The sequence below is a fragment of the Artemia sp. Qi Xiang Cuo genome, chromosome 8 (genome assembly GCF_049724085.1).
Source record: "Artemia sp. Qi Xiang Cuo chromosome 8, ASM4972408v1, whole genome shotgun sequence".
In the NCBI taxonomy this organism is placed as follows: domain Eukaryota; kingdom Metazoa; phylum Arthropoda; class Branchiopoda; order Anostraca; family Artemiidae; genus Artemia; species Artemia sp. Qi Xiang Cuo.
This window is the reverse complement of record NC_142801.1, coordinates 67,620,709-67,637,782: the sequence shown is the minus strand read 5'-3', so window position 1 is coordinate 67,637,782 and position 17,074 is coordinate 67,620,709. Positions and strand designations below refer to the sequence as shown.

General features: G+C 36.5%; 1 protein-coding gene across 2 annotated transcripts in view; it reads right to left on the bottom strand.

Annotated features, from left to right (window-relative positions):
• LOC148949733 (uncharacterized) overlaps positions 1-17,074 on the bottom strand; it is a 111,836-nt gene that overhangs the window by 83,342 nt on the left and 11,420 nt on the right. For both annotated transcript variants that reach the window (XM_089093078.1, XM_089093079.1), the window contains exons 3-4: positions 13,883-14,090; positions 8,885-9,078 (exon numbers count right to left, since the gene is read on the bottom strand). In XM_089093078.1, the coding sequence (XP_088949204.1) occupies positions 8,885-9,078; positions 13,883-14,090 (402 nt within the window). The remainder of the gene's footprint in view (positions 1-8,884; positions 9,079-13,882; positions 14,091-17,074) is intronic.

The window sequence follows — 17,074 nt, the reverse complement described above, 5'->3', positions numbered from 1 at the left end:
GATTCTCCATCATTGGATTATTGCATGAAGCTTTTATGTCATAGTCCAATGGCATTTACACAGTTCATTGACATATTAATCACGACAAAGCAACATGATATTATGGATTTACTTTTAAACACGCACACTAGCTTAGAAATTTAAGACATTTTTCACGAGAAGGATGATTTTCAACGCGAATTTACTCCTCTCTCTCTCTATTTCACTCAATTTTTTTATCGTAGCTCAGTTTCATTTTGGCGGTGAGAGTGTCAACACATGAAAAAATGTTCCATACATGTCCACTATGCATGTATACACTGGGAAGCTGGTCATCATGTGAGAATTGTACAATGATTGATGAGTATGATGAAAAGTGCAGATTATGCAACCTGTGTAAATTGCAAAGAGGATATGCTGTGCAAATTAAAGGTTGTAGTTCCTGTCTTGAAGTGGTGTGTGACTCTCATCTTAGAGGGCACCTATGCTCTAATTGCCACTATGATAAATGTAATCAGTGGGAGAATACATATCCTGGTATGATCGGAAAGAATCCTAAGCGTGATTTTAGCTTATTGCTAAGAGATTGGTATCGTCATGGCTTTAGATTGTTCTGGGAGGAGGAGCAAGGTCTACGATTCAACTTTTGGAACAACAAAAGAATTTGGTTTCTACGTCATCGTTGTGAAGACAATGGCTACTATGATTATAAGCCCACTGATTTTTATTTCGCTGTTAGGGAATGTGATTCGCCACTTGAGGACACTGTTTGTGACATTGCTTCAAATAAGCAAATTGAAACCTGTGAATTCTACAAAATGAATGAGAATAGTATCATTGACTATAAAAAAGAGATATGATAAGAGTGAAGTTACACTGTACTGTAGATAATGTGACCCTGACATTGCTGCACATCAGGATCAGTATACTGTGAATTCAGATAATATACCTGCATTAGTCGTTCTTGACAAATACCTATACGTAGTAGAAGATGAAATCTAAAGAGTAGAAACGTTGGTTTTATCATGTACATACATTATTTTTATTAATAAACAGTTTCACATACATTTTTAGAACATTTTATTCGCAGGACACTAAAATCAATATTAAACACACTTGAAAGTATATTTTCCACTAGAAAGTCGTTCAATCGAGGAAAAGCAACGCAAATGTTGAGAAAGTGTTTGTAGGTATAGCCTCGACATCTGAACATGAAAAAGAGTAGTGCATGAAATCCGCATGTCTTAGTCGTTAAATCCTGTACTCTCCTCTGATTTTGAATAATAGTTTTCCCACTGCTCTCAATAAAGTTGTTGATGTGTGGACTGTAGAATTTTTATGATAGACCAAGAGGATAAAAAAATTCAATATTCTTCGCTGTTTGAAATATGCATAGCCAATCTCTTGTCTTCAAAGTCGATGGACTGCTTTTAACAATGATTAGGGTGTTGTTAAAACTTGAAATTTTTCAATGAAGTCCGATGGTATGAAATAGGACTTGTATTGAGACATGTATAAATCCATATTAAATACGCTGATTATTTGGTTTGTGTTCATGGTGCTAGGTTTAGTGGAACACTGACGTCAGTGGTGATTTTCCAATGGTTTTCAAACCGATTAAGTGATATTAACGCAATACTTTCATTCAAAGCATTGGGAAATGTGCACTCAAAACGTGCATTCACCGTTCGTAGCGACCTCATACCCAGAGTACCAGACAGGTCCAAAACAATTGCACCATGATTTTTGAAAATATTGAATGGGTTATTCCATTTTCAAATAGTTGGGAGTCATGATCTAGGGATTGCATTGTCAACTCATACAGAAATCTGTAGGATTTTTTGTCAAATGATAGAGTGTGCAGTGGAATTCCATTCATTTTGCACACAAGGCTAGATAGACCAAAAAAAAAAATCAAAATCATGGGGAGATGCAGTTCAGGATCCAACAGCACTGCAACTCTTCAAAAATGCCAAAGCGAGTTTTGATGGGATTTCTCGATTGATAAATGATGAATCGGTATAACTGCGAGAGCCAGTGGCAATGTGACGTAGATTGGTGATCGTATGGGGGACAAGAAGTTTAATGTTCTTACCATTGGCTGTCAGCTTTTCCACTGCCAATGCAACAGAGATCATAACCTATTTTTTTAACATGAAGAATTGCCGAAGTGATAATGACACTTGCATCAGGTGCTGTAGCAAGTGTTTTTCTCAAAATGAAATTCGATGGAGCTAGTTGCAACTTTATGTCAATCTTCACATTGGGGGGGGGGGGGGGTAACCATTGAGATATATGGAATATCTCATGATTTAATTTTCCAACTAAAAGATATTCCTGGGTCACTGCAGTAGTTAACTCACCGTCAGTATCAACGCCTGATCAATATTCATAGCCCAATAACAGTCCTCTCTACTCCTTATATGCTTTTGGTGTCATCATCATAAATTATATGTAACTTGCATAGTTGGATAAATTATTGCTAGTGCTCACAAATGTTCCATTAATGAATATATTACTTTTTGAACAGGTTGTGTAGAATACAGTTTTCATAGGACAGACCATCGGCAGCAGTTGGGGGGTTGTATTGTCTGACTTTTTCTTCACCACAACATTCAAATCAATAAATGTTGATGATAAATCAATGAAATAGTCTTCATTGGAAAATATCTGAAAGTGTATATTTTCCGAGAGGGGTTGTAGAGGGTGAAGTTGTTCATAGTAGCCATACTTGACACTGACATCAATATTATTGGCATTGAATAGATTTAATGAGGAGCTGATTGATGGATGCGATACCTTGTGAGGGAGATAGGTCATCTTTAGAGAAGAAATCCTTCTTTGATCTAACAATCTTTATCTTCTTCTGCTTATTGGTCTTCTTCGTTTTATTCCTCAAAGTCGTTGTTGATGTCCTTCACTTCCCGCCTGGGCAGAGACTGATGAGTGAATGATGCCCATGCATCCTTTTTAATCCCTTCCAATTTTTCTGAGATTTTAATTGCTCAATAACGGCTCTTGCTGAAGATCTAATATTTTCCTTAACACCCTCCTTGAAATTTTTACCTGACCCCCAGTCCTCTGGTGTTGCGGCAGCAAAATTTGATACAGCAGGTGCAAGATATTTTCTGGCAAGGGGTAGTTCAGAACAAAATAGCCTAGCAAACCAGCTACCAACACCATAGCCAGACATTGTAGTACGCCCCTTGTAATAGTCCAATCCATGACCTATTTGACGTGGACTCAGAGCACTAACATAGCAATTGATATCAAAACAGAAAAATAGAAACAGCACTGGATCTAAATCTGCGTCACTAGGTAGAACCGAATTGGGATCAGAAAAACTACAGCAACTTCGTTAAATTTGTTCAGATACAACAATAAAAAGATCATTGATGAATATAAGGAATAAAACAAGGTTATATAAAACAGGATATAACCTTGAGCAACACCAAAATCAACACGGAATTGATCTTGAATATTAGGGTCAATACTGATAGACCTTTAAGATAAATTAGTTTCAAACCAATGATAGCTGATTTCCCGTGTCCCTATGTGCTCTACTTTGGTGAGTAGGATAGTATGTGATATGCTGTCGAATACTTTTCTAACATCAAGGAAAATTGCAGCTGGAATTCTACCCTCATCAAGTGCCTTGTGAATGAACTTCAGCAAGGCAATGCAAGCATGTTCTGTTGAGTGTTTAGGGCGAAAATCAAACTGATTGTAATGCAAAAATCGTTTTTTATCAAGAAACAAAAAAGGTCTAGAATACATACATTTTAAAAAATTTAACTATGGCTTACAACCTCGAGTTGATATGGAAATAATTTTAATCGCGATCAATTTCAAAACTGAGACTCATAAATCCTCTAAGCTTAAAATGCTGTGCCTAGCATACATATCTGGGATGCGAAGGATTTTCTAGATCGTGCCAGTTCTTGCGATAAGGTTTGAAAGATTTAGACACACAAGTTCTTAAGTTCTAAAAATAAAGCAACCGACATTCAAACCCGACATGAAAACAATATAATTTCCTTTTTGTTCAACCTCGCTATCAGTTACGGAGTATAAAGCGATATCAGCCTGCCGATTTTTGTCCATAATTTCCCTCAAAGCTTTCGAAAGATTGGGAGGTACCAACCCGTTGGATTTTACAAATGAGGCACCTAGCGTGCAAGTTTATGCTGCAAATGATTTTAGAATTCAATTTTTCTCTTCACAAGTCGAAGAGATTGAGAAGCACGAACCTTAAGTTATAAGTGTGGGACAACTGTTCAATTCCTATTCTTAAGAAAATCAATTTTTCTTTTACGAAAGTAAGGAAATGTAAGTAATCGGAAAGACTTGCAAAGATACTATAACTTCGAAACTCAGTCTACTCTACACCCGTAGACATTTTGGCTTCATGGCGGAAACTATTTTGGAAAGGGAAGTTTTCGGTATCCTTTTTAGTGAGTCTGCAAATACAAGCTTAAATAAGTGGTGCCTCGTCCTCCTGCTAGAAAACCAGGCATAATCTGGAGGTCAAACTGAAGGACGGTGCCAGGTATTAGAGAAAATATGTGGTGATAATGATATGGAATAGATGGATTAGACTTGGAAGGGGTGGAGGTAGATGTATCTCTGAACCAAGAAATTTGAGCCAGACCTCTAAACCAGCAATTTGTTATGGACTGTCAGGGCCAATTATGATTGTCGTAACAAAAAGTCACCTTACCCAACTGCACCCTGAGGTATTCCCTCCTCTATCACCAGTTGCTACTTTTTCTTCCTACATCTGTACACTGTAGCCCTTTATCGAGTTTCATTTTTACCCACAGCTGGAATTTGTAATTTCCCGCTATATGTCTACCTCTTAGGCTGGGACCCTTCCATTGTTAATATATGCTCCCTTCAGAGCTTATACCCAGTGCCCATTTACCCCAGTCGTTCCTCAGACACTTGGTTCTGGTTTCCATTGTTAATTTTCAATCGTGCCGCAGTGATAAATTTTCAAACAAGTTTGAAGCGACTTCCACCGATAGAGGTTAAGTTGGTACTGGGGCCAAATTTTCAGAGAGCCTGGTTGCGTCCCATATAACAGAGTCAAAGGGGAGTAAAAAATCGAACGGTCCAACTCAGGAGTCGCTTCGGACAGTAGTTGTTTTCCATCTGGGTAGGCACCAGAACCCAGCAGCCGTGGTAGCCCACCAGTTTGAAAGAATAGGGAAAACAGTGATGTGTGAAGGGAGAGGGGGATCATAATTTTGTCAGATACAACATGTCTCAATCTTCTTAGATTGTTTTGTGGCGGTGTGGCTCAATAACAGTTGACTTACAGGAGTGTGTTGCTTCTTTTCTCAATCAAACTATCATTAGCAACCATTGTTGAATAGATCATGCTATTATATGAGGTCACGTTTTTAAGTGGTTACTAAAAAATTGTCCAAATTCTTTGAGTAAATTTTATTGTCCTTATGTATAGCCTCTTCGTTGTTTAGTTAGCAAGCTATCTCATAGTTACTGTGGAGCATAGTCAAACAGTTCGTGGTAACGAACTGTAAGTGAGGAGCGACACGGCTCAATGGTAACCGAAACTCTAAAAAACGGAATTTTGATACCAATAGATACAGCAAAAGAATCAGATTTTTATTCTGATTTCAAATATATAAGTTTCATCAAGGTTAATCTTACCCATCAAAAGTTATGCGCCTGAGAAAATTTGGGTGATATTCGAAAAAATGGGGAAAACCCCCTACAAGTTATAGAACCTGATTGAAAATCACACCATCATATTCAGCGTATCAAAGAACCTTACTGTAGAGGTTTCAAGCTCCAATCTACAAAAATGTGGAATTTTCCAATTTTTTGCCAGAAGAAAGATCACAGATGCGTGTTTATTGGTTTTTTCCTCTTTTTTTTTCTTTTCCCCTGGGGTAATCGTATTGACCCAGTGGTACTAGAATTTGTAGCAGGGCTCGTTGGAACTGAAAATTAAAAGTTCTAATGCCCTTTTTAAGTGACCAAAAAATGGAGGGCAACTAGGCCCCCTCCTACGCTCATTTTTTTTCAGTCACCCAATTAAAATTTTCAGATAGCGATTTTGTTCAGCATAGTCGAAAATCTAATAAATATGTCTTTTATGATGACTTTTATATAGACATTTTCAGGAAGGATTTTTTCTGGTGGTGGGGGGGGGGGCTGGAGGAGGGGGTTACTCGGGAGAATCTTTCCATGGAAGATGTTTCTTTGGGGTAAGGAACATTTCTATGAATGTAATATATTTACATTCATAATTAAATATTTTTTATTTAATTAGTAACTAAAGATGAGTCTTTCGATACTTCACGAATGTCTTGTCCCTAATTTAGAGGAAAGGTAAACTACGGGATGGCAGTTTGAGCAATCTTATGGGTATATCACCTATGAGGCTTGGCATCCCCTAGTCCCAAGAATAACGAATAGCGTTTAACGAATAAAGTTTCTTCATCCGGAAAGATACCGAGAGTAATTTTTCTCCAGGTTTAACTTACATTCGGGTATACTCAACTGAAAATAAAAAAAATTGTTTCAGTTCTATAATTTCGATATCAAACAGTTCGTGGTAACGAACTGTAAGTATGGAGCGACCCGGCTCAATGGTAACCGAAACTGTAGAAAACGGATTTTTGATAACAATAGTTACGTCAAAAGAATCTGTTTTTAAAGCTGATTTCAAATATATAAGTTTCATCAAGTTTAATCCTACCAATCAAAAGTTACGGGCCTGAGAAAATTTGGCTGATTTTCGAAAAAAGGAAAAAACACCCCCTAAGAGTTATAGAACCCTAATGAAAATCACACCATCATATTCAGCGTATCAGAGAACCCTATTGCGGAGGTTTCAAGCTCTTATCTACAAAAATGCGGAATTTTGCATTTTTTGCCAGAAGAAAGATCAAGGATGCGTGTTTATTTATTTGTTGTTGTTTTTTCAGGGGTGATTGTATTGACCCAGTGGTCCTAGAATATCATGGGAGGGCTCTTTATAATGTAAATTAAAAGTTCTAGTGCCCTTTTTAAGTGACCAAAAAATTGGAGAGCGACTAAGCCCCCTACCACGCTCATTTTTTCCCAAAGTCACCCGATCCAAATTTTAAGATAGCCATTTTGTTCAGCATGGTCGAAAATATGATAACTATGTCTTTTAGGATGACTTAATCCGCCAAAGTCCCAGGGAAGAGGGCTGAAAGTTATGAACTTTACACAATGTTAACATATAGTATTGGTTATTGGGAAGTATACAGACGTTTTTAGCGGGGGTTTTTTCTGGTCGTGGGGGGGGGGCGTGGGTCGGGGGTTATGTGGGAGGATCTTACCATGAAGGAAGTTTTCATTGGAGAAGGGACATTGCTATGAAGGGGGTGATGGATTTCCCAGCATTATTAAAAAAAGATCAGAAATTATATATATAAAAAACTGAAAGTAAGGAGCAACATCAAAACTTAAAACGACAGAAAATATTACGCATACGATTGGGTTCATCCCCTAGTCAATACCTCGCTCTTTAAGCCAAAGATTATTTAGTACTTTCATAAGAGCTATTTATTCTAATTAACGGCATTTGTGATAAAGGGGTTTTTAAAGAATTAGAACAAAATTCGAACTTTAGCTTAAAGAGCAAGGTATTGACTAGGGGGCGAACCCTCTAATACACGTATTAAAAATACAAGAATATAGAGTTTCGTTACGTAAGTTAATTCGTAAGTTGTGTATATTTATTACTAATAAAAACGTTCGTAAATAAAATTAAACAGGTTTCGAGAAAGCCCTTTAACCAAATAAAAGAAAAATTAATATTCAATTATTTTTAATTATTCATGTACGGTGAGCCAAAATCAAAACCTGCATTAAGTAAAAAACGATCAGAAATTAAATAAAAAACAAGTTTTTTTAACTGAAAGTAAGGAGCGACGTTAAAACTTAAAACGAACAAAAATTATCCCGTATATGAAAGGGGCTGTCCCCTCCTCAACGCCTCGCACTTTACACTCAAGTTTGACTTTCTCACAACTCTATTTTTTTTAAACAATGAAAAGCTTTAGCGTAAAGAGCGAGGTGTTGAGGAGGGGACAGCCCCTTTCATATACGGAATAATTTTTGTTCGTTTTAAGTTTTAACGTCGTTCCTTACTTTCAGTTAAAAAAAAACTTGTTTTTTTATTTAATAATTATAAAACACCTATTCTTTCTACGATTCCACATGAATAGTTTTTAACAGGATTCTCTCTTTTTTTTTCTTCCTCTATACTGCGTAGCGCCATTGGTTTAAGCCTTTGTGATGTATTATTTATTATCATGTGATGTATTATGATGTAAATCAGTGATATATTAATATGAATACTCGATGTTCTCTGGGGGATAACGTTAGGTCCTATGGATCATTGATCAGTCCCTTGAGTTGTGCATTTATTTGTATGTTTCTAATTCAAAAAAGTTAAGTCCAATTCTTCTCTTGAGTAAAGAGGCCAGGTGTAAGCCCTTAACTTCAACATACTAGGTATCTAGTAGTGCTAGAAATTCCAGTCAGCAAGTTAACTTAATTCCAGCAATGTGTTTTGAACCTCTACAGAATAAATATCAAATCTTCATTTTAGAATACGAGGTACTATATCCTTTTTGGTTGTTAACAGAACACAAGGGAAAACAACTATACCTGTCTACTATTAAGGCGGGGCCAAGTACTGCCAGGCTGGGATTGCATCCACCAATTGGGCCTATAAAAATTGCCTTTGACAATATAGGAAACAATAAATTAAACTAAATCGATTTAAAAACTGTAGAAACCGTCCAAATGACTAAATTGAGCTAATTATTCCCACCATTTAAATAAGCATAATTCAAGATATCCAGGAAATTGTGAGGCTAAGTATGGGAAAGATTACCTGCGCTCCTTCTGAATATATATCGGCAGATAGCAGGTCCTCTAAGCTCACCCATCCGTCTACATGGCCAAAGGCAGTAATAAATATATTTGCAGTTGACATATTATTTAATTTGGGCTTCAGCATAGATGCAACTTGACTATGACAAAGAATAGCTTTTATTTCTGCTGCTTTGAACTGACGGACAACCTCCACTGAAAAATACGTGATGAATGTAAGTCAATATTTACACTTTTCAGAGATTACTGTCATCGGTAGGATATTATGTATTATATGAGTTTCTTATTCAGCAAAACAGTATTTTGACAAATAGCAATTAATGTGGAAAACAAAGCTCTAGGTACTACTATATGTGCCTTGTCACATCAAATTATTGTTTTTTATATAAATATAAGTATAAAAGTATATAACTCCCTGCCACTGATTCTAAGAGAAAAGTATGAAGCACGTTTTTTTGCTCATTACATACGGAAAAATCCCGGTGTTAGGGATCTAGCATATATTTTGTTCCCATTTAACTTTATTCAGCGCTTGCATGTCGACAATCTCTTATCCCCACCTATATTTGTCGTCAGTTCTACTTAGGTGTATTAGACGTTTCAGACATACCTTATGTCAACAATAAAATTAATAGTGCAGTATTGTCTAAAGTTTATATCTATTTTAGTTGTTAAATAAGATAAGATATTTTTTTAAATCGCTATCGCAAGACACGAAGGGCCGAATTCGAATCTCAGGGGACGGGACAAAAACATCAAAACAACATTAGAATGACACACTTAAAATGACCAAAAAATGCAAAATTAAGTTGGTAGAATAAATAAAGCATTTACTACTCATTATTTAAAATTTCATTCATCCCTGGAGGTGAAGTAGCAAACGAAGGACAGGGTCGGAGGGGTCAAGAAAAGACCAGAGGTGGGCAGAATCTGAGAGGGCACATCTTTTGGGAAAAGAATTTTCCGTGCGAGGGTTTGTCATTGCGTAAAAGTGTTTATTCTCATTTCCAAGTCTGAGGCACCTTGTACAATGTCATTGAAGATGCTCAGAACGTTGCTCTTTAATTTTTTTTGGAGTAGGTTTCAACGACTGTTAGGTCATCGACAAATATCCACCTGTGAGGAAATCCCTTACCCTGCTTCCAAACATAGCTGAGAAAAGGGGGGGGGCTTAGGAGAGTACTTTTAATTATCCTGTTGTGGACAGTAAGAGGACTGGTATAATGATTTAGATAGTACAGGTAATCCTTTCCCCAGAAAGAGTTAATGTTGAATGTACCGACAAATTTTTAACTAACATGTTGTGGTTAACAAGATTAAATGCTTTTTGAAGGTAAATGTAAATTAAATCTAGTCAAATATTATTCTTTCCAAATTTTTTTCCAATGGAGTAGATGAGATGAACAAGGTATTGGGAAGTTGAAGTGGATTTGTGGTTCCCAAATTGTCTCGAGTAAATATAAGGGAGGATTTATTTCTTTAGCCAATTTGCAAGGAGTCTTTCATACAATGTTGAAAAAATCAGAGTTTTAGATATAGGGCAAACACCTTCAAAAGAAGACTTTCTGTCTTTTCTTTTTAGGTGGATTATGACACCCTAGTTTCTTGTCTATGGAAATTGCAAAGACTCGGTAATCTCATTGAAGAAGACAGACAAGGGTTTTGAAAGAAAATCACTGAGGACATTAATAAGAGGTAGGCTAATGGGGTATCGACAAGGCAGACACTTGTCTTTCTTGGTTCACGAATTCTTCTTTCTATCTGATAAGGAGAAATAAAGGGTGAAGTAGGGGAAAATCATCAGGTGGTAATTGATAGGACAATTCCAAACGGCTATGTACGATGGAAGCGAGGAGCTTGTTAAGGTTATTGCATGTAACTTCAGGTAGGTTCAGGTGGGTTTAAATATAGCTGGTTAAGTCTCCCGTCATACAAATTTATAGCCTTTAAACAACAATTTTTGGGTTTATTTTTTCTTAGACCTTATTTTCTAGTAGGATCGAGCTGATCTACGAATTTTCTTTTTAGTATTTTTTTTTAGTTTATTAGCTTCATCCGATTTATCATTTCTGAAAAGCTTGAATTTGTTTCGAATTACTGTCTCTATGGATTGATTGAAATAGGACTTGTGACTTTAGCACTTTTAAAATATTTTTTCGGGAAGTGAAACTAAATTTTTGTCATTTAGCTGTTTGTGAGAACACCATTTTTTTCATCAATATTTTGTAAATTGTCAGTGTCGGACCAATCTAAGGTATTCATCCATATGCCAATAAAAGAAGCCCAAAGTTGTGAAGTAGGCGTTAATAGCCATAGATGACTGCAAAAGAATGCTTGAAGTTAGAAGAGGGAGACAAAAGGAGAGAAAGGTGATAACTCCCAGCCATTGGGGGTAAAGCTGTGAGGAAACAGTTAAAATTGTTAAAACAGTTAAAATGTTAATCCCTCCAAACTTTTGTCTCCCCTAGTTGTTGGTATTTTAACTCTATCCTTAACCTTTAGAGGATGGCAAATTGAATCCATCTGTCAGCACCATAAATTTCTTCTACGTCTAATTTTACCACGGAACATTATTAGCACAGCCTCCAGTTGCTTTTTACCATTTCTGTCATGGATGAAGAAAGCCAATGGTGAGTGGAAGACTTTGCTGGCAACGATCAGCATCACACTTTATTTTATTTCTTATTTTGACTTAAAATATTCCTATTAAAACATTACCTCAAGTAATTTTTTCTGTTACGGTTGTGCCATAAGGAGGCTGAGAATGAGTTATTAACATTGTGTTAATTCGCAAATCTAATGTCAAAGAAATACCATGCAGTGGGATCTCTGCCATACAATTTAAGAGGTCACGTTACTGAGCATTAAGATTTAAACTTCTTTAAGACTGACTAACAAAAAGGACCGAAGGACTCGTATGAGTACCAAAGTGGACCTATGGCCTTTAAAACGACTCAGCACCCAACCCCATTACCAGACTGAATCTTGCTTGAATAAGAATGACACCAGTGCAATATTTGAGGGCCTGAGTGGATAACAAAAAAAACTTTCCGAGCTCCTTTTAGCACATAGGTAAGCATGTCAATGGCATAATCTGAGTAATTTGAGATCGAAAGTGGAGCCTTGACCTCTTCAACCCCTCCCATTACGTCCTATAAGCAGTGTAGAACGTAAAACCACAACTGGCTTTATATGAACCATCTCACCTTGAAGTTTTCACATTACTTGTACTGTATTTGTACAAAACATTTTTTGCACACAAGGAAATAAATATGATAGAAATATCTGTCAAAGAGTAAAAACTATAAGATGAAAATGGTAAGCAGTGCGTTTAAGAAAAACGCTATTACCTCCAAATACACCAGAAGGGAAAAAACATTCCTTCTAATCACAGAAATTGAAATTCTGTAATAGAGCCATTTATTACAACCTGAAAATGCTTGTATTTATAGACTGAACATTTAGAAGCCAGAACATTTCTTTTTTTGCAGCAAACTAAGTGATGTAACTTAAGTTCTTTTAAGTTCGTTTAAGTTCTTTTAGTTTTTTTTTCTTTTATAGCTAGTTCAGCTTTAGTTTTTGTTCTTCTAGATTATTTGCCGAAGCTTGTCAACGCTTCCAATGCCTCTCTTCTGAGGTGAAGCAGAGTTTGGATATCATTTCATCTTTTTCTTTTTAAGCATGTTGTAAATTTTGTCATCTTTCTCTGTTAGTCAAACTCTTTTCCCAAAACATCTGTAACTTCTCTACAAGTGGAGTGAGTGTGTACAAAAGATGAAAGCTGGTTCAATTTCAGGTACTGACAGTGGCGTCACCTTTTCTTGCCCCCCCCCCAATAAAATTGCTAGAGCTAAGCCCTTGGTTACTGAAAATTGGTGTTATGAGCCAGTAACTTCATCACTCCAAGATAAATGAGCAACAAAAGTAATAGATCCTTTAATCTGGTCGGTGGCTTTGTCGTCCAGTTTCGAATATTATCTTGCTCGGTCCGAATATCTTACCTGATTTGCCGCTTGGCGTGCAGCCAGTTTTTGTTTTTTACGAGAAAACATGTTACAAAAATGGTGTCAGAATTCATTTCAGTGAGTCGTGTTAATAACCTTCGAGTCAGCTCATGCCTCGGTGGACGACACATACTACAAAAAAATGGTAATTTCGGTAATTAATTTTTTGAGCTTTTCTTGATTTTTGTGTTGTATTTTTAAGTTAAGATCTGGGAAAGTGAGCCAAGAGAAAACTTTTCTAAATGTATCAAATTGATTTGTAACAGAGGTTATAATTGTTCTTAAACAAAGCCTTCAAAACCGGTTATGCTAATACTGTCAAAAACGTGGCCGTTATGATTTTATCAGTTCTGATTTAAGCTGGTTAAGTTGGGATATTTTTCAGATGTCCACTTTTTCTCAATATATTATAAAAATTCGTGCTTGTATTTCCAAGAGGGTGGAGAAAAAGTCCCATTATACCTCAGGGGCATCAATCCGAATAAAAAACTGTAAATATCGAGATTTTAAAACGTTCTGTTAAATAATTTCTTCTTTGGATATTTTCCTTGAAGAACCACATAGTCAATATTCGTCTTTGACATTACCAACTATCTTTTGAATACGAATGTAACTTATTAAGGCTAATTAGATTGACGAGCAGGTTTTAAATAGAGCATTGACAAAGGACATGTTCAACAAAGGTTCAACAAAGGACATGTTTATTTCTTAGTTATTTAAAAATTCAGTTGATCATCAAAGCTACTCTGAGAAAGATACAACATTCATCAGTTTATCAACTGAATAGAAATGAGATAATAGGCAAAAAAAATTATAATAGTCGAGCAAGTAAAGCCACCAGGCATCTAACAAGATTAATGAATATCAATGGTGACAACAAAGAAGCAGATGGAGGTTCAAAGACCTTAAGAAACCTGTGACAGTGTCATGGAAGGAATAGTGCAAAGAGTCACCAAAACATACATTGTATGCTATAAATAGGTGATATTACTAACCGGCGGTATAAGCAGGATTGGCAGGTGTCACTGTTACTCCAACATAAGCGGAACCAAGAAAGACAAAAGTCCACTCTGGACAATTTGGTAGAACCACACCGAGTACATCACCCTTCTTAAGTCCCATCTTTATTAAAGCTGAACCAAACCGAACGGAAAGTTGCCGAATTTGGCTGTAGCAATATTTTCTTCCTGTAATCCCACATTCCTGAAAAGAGATCTTTATTTAATCTTCTAGGAATTAATGTAAGCATTGGGATTATGTCCTCTGCACTCAAAAGAAAAAAGGTAGTATTTTTTACAAGATCTAAAGACTAGAAGCTTTAGATGTACCTAAGGATTTTTCTAGGCGAGCTCGACCAGCAATAGTTGGGAGATGAAAAAAATGAAATTTATTGTCTACGGTCAGAACTTAGCTCTAAAATTGCTTTTGAGGATATCTTTTTCTAGGATTTTTTTCTAGGGGAGGGGTGGGAAACGATATTTCTAAGGGAAATTGCCTACCACACCCCAACCCCCGACTAGTCCTTGCAACCAACTAGTTTTACATAATTGAACCGTATCGTGATACAGAGGGACATTCAATCAGCATTTTACCTACTTTTTGCTAGAATTTTGGAATGTTAGCTATAGAATTGCTTTGACTAGGGCACACTAGCTGGTGTTAATTGTATTCTTTTTACTGAAGACTAGTTTGAGTTCCCAGTCATTTCAGTTTTTCATAACATTTAATGTGCACCTTTGAATTATGGATACACGCCATCTTCTGACTGCCTAACTACCTCTTCATTTGTGAGTTTCAAAATAGTCAATATAAATTGGTATATAGGACTCCTTTAAGGCCTCTATCTTGTTTTCAAGATGCTGTATTCAGGCTTCAGAGTGGTGATTTTAACCAAGATAGGATTGCGCAAAAAGCGAAAATTTGAAACACCAGAACAAGAGGCATTAATTTGGGGAAACCAAAGGAGGGGGGTCAATTTCCTTTCAGATTTCCTCAGAAAATTATTTTCAGATGAAAAGAATTCGAGACTTATTCCCCAAGAAAATGTCAAATCGGGTTAGAGCCTAAAAACCCACAACCTGGAAATTACTTTTCACCTTTCATCAAATTCGACCCCCCACTTTGACCCCCACTGAAGTTCGACCCCCTCTTTGGTAGAGGTCAGATTACTGAACTTAAGCTCACTTTCACCCTAGCCCCAATAGAGGCGAAATCAGTTCTCGACCCTGAAATTTTACAAGTAGGATACTGTCAACAATTTTTTTAAGTTTTAACAGCTAATTCCGGTGAATGTTAGGACCCATTTGCATAAGGATCCCATTCATGCTAGGAGATACCATCCGCCTTGAACTCAAATAAAGCATAAAATGGAAATCATGCTTGATCCAATACTAGCTTTTGTGGAAATCTGACCACCCCTTCCGGTAGACGTCTTGATTAGAGGAATCTAACCCCCTCCCTTACCCACTCTCCGTATTCTTCGAGGATATAAAATCGAGATGAACTCCGAAAAGGCGAGGTGAGATACCGTACCAGTAGTTATTTCCCGAGGAGTTTGAAAAAAAACTAATTATAAATTTATGTCGATAACAAGAAGTAGCGAAGGAAATTCTAAATCCTAGACTTATTTAACCTTATATTCCACCAAGTTTTGTCGGAATCCAATAGCCGATTCTCTTAGAAACTGTGGGGACAAGAATTTAAGAACTTTCTTACAGCAAGATAAGATTTGGCACAGACTTCACGAAGACACGAGTTGGAAATGTACTCTAACTTCCCACCATGTTCAAGTTAGATATTTCAGGGGTCTCCTCTTTCCAGAGGGGTCAGAATGATTACAAACTGAAAAAGATACAAGTAAGATACGATCAGTTTCTAATTACCACCAAGTTTAACTGAGATCCAACAGACTTTTTTAAATAGATGTCATGATTACGCAAATTAAGGTATTTCATAACCTCATTTAAATCAAATCAGGTATGCACTTCCAGAAAGATCAAATAAAATTACTAGTTTTCGCTCCTAAGAATTTTTCTTGAGATTTTTAAATGCGTTGTTACAGATGTTGTTATGTCAAAAATCTAGGGACCCTTTCTCTCCAGGAAAGTTGGATTAGGTATAGACTTAGAAAATGCACAGCAAGGACACCACTCTTACTTTTCAAATTGCCCCATTATTATTTGACAACCCGCTCTAGTTGAAACTGCAGTGACAATAATGTGGGACCCTTTCCCTAAAACAATTTAGGGTGGGCAAGGACCACCAACAGGCACCGCTAAGACCCTACTCTTACTACGTCGCTGCTAAGTTTATTAAAATCTGATAAACCCTCTTTTGAATCTTGTCTTATTCCCTATAAATTAAGAAGCCCTCATTCCTCCACCCTCCCGAGGGTTGATCCGAGCTTTTATCATGAAAAGGGAAACCTATGTCACTAGTTCTTCCTTGCCACTAAGTTTGGTTAAAATAAAACCGTTTTCTGGTAGATGTTCTAATAGAATGAACTTAGAGCCACCTCCCCCCCCCCTATCCCGAAAGGATGGATTGTATTTGAACACCAAATCTTATTCGCGATAAAGTTAGATCCATCTAATGAAACATTCTGGTTCATATCGTGAAGACAAAAATGCCCCACTACCCAGGAAAGTCGGAGTTAATGTAGGCTCCTAATCGGACAAATGGTATGTCAAATTTGATTGAGATTTGAAAGCCCATCCCGGCTTATACCCTCATAAAGATTTTGACCAAAACATACATTGCCTCTACCTTTGCGTCGGATTACAAATAACATAAGCTCTATGTGTGTATAAATAATCGAATTCCATCAAAATCGGAAATTAAAGAAAAAAGAAAAAAAAAATCATATTTTGGGGTTTTGAGATAATTGTTACATTCCCGCAAATTTAGAAGCGCTATATAATTTGGATATCAGGATTTGGAATAGAAAATGTTATGATCTGAACAAGCCTGAGAGTAGCCGGTTCTTTAAAAGTTTAACTTTCAAGACAGGATTTGTTTCTGGTTTATGCTATTTAGTAGGCTTTAATAAAAAGAATTCTTATTACTTTTGTCTGGAAAATTATTTAAGGCAAACGAGATATAAAGAAATTATTTAAAGAAACATAAACAAACGCTTCTTCTGTTCCTGACGATCCCCATATCAAAAAAAGTTAGAAATTTTCTCCTTA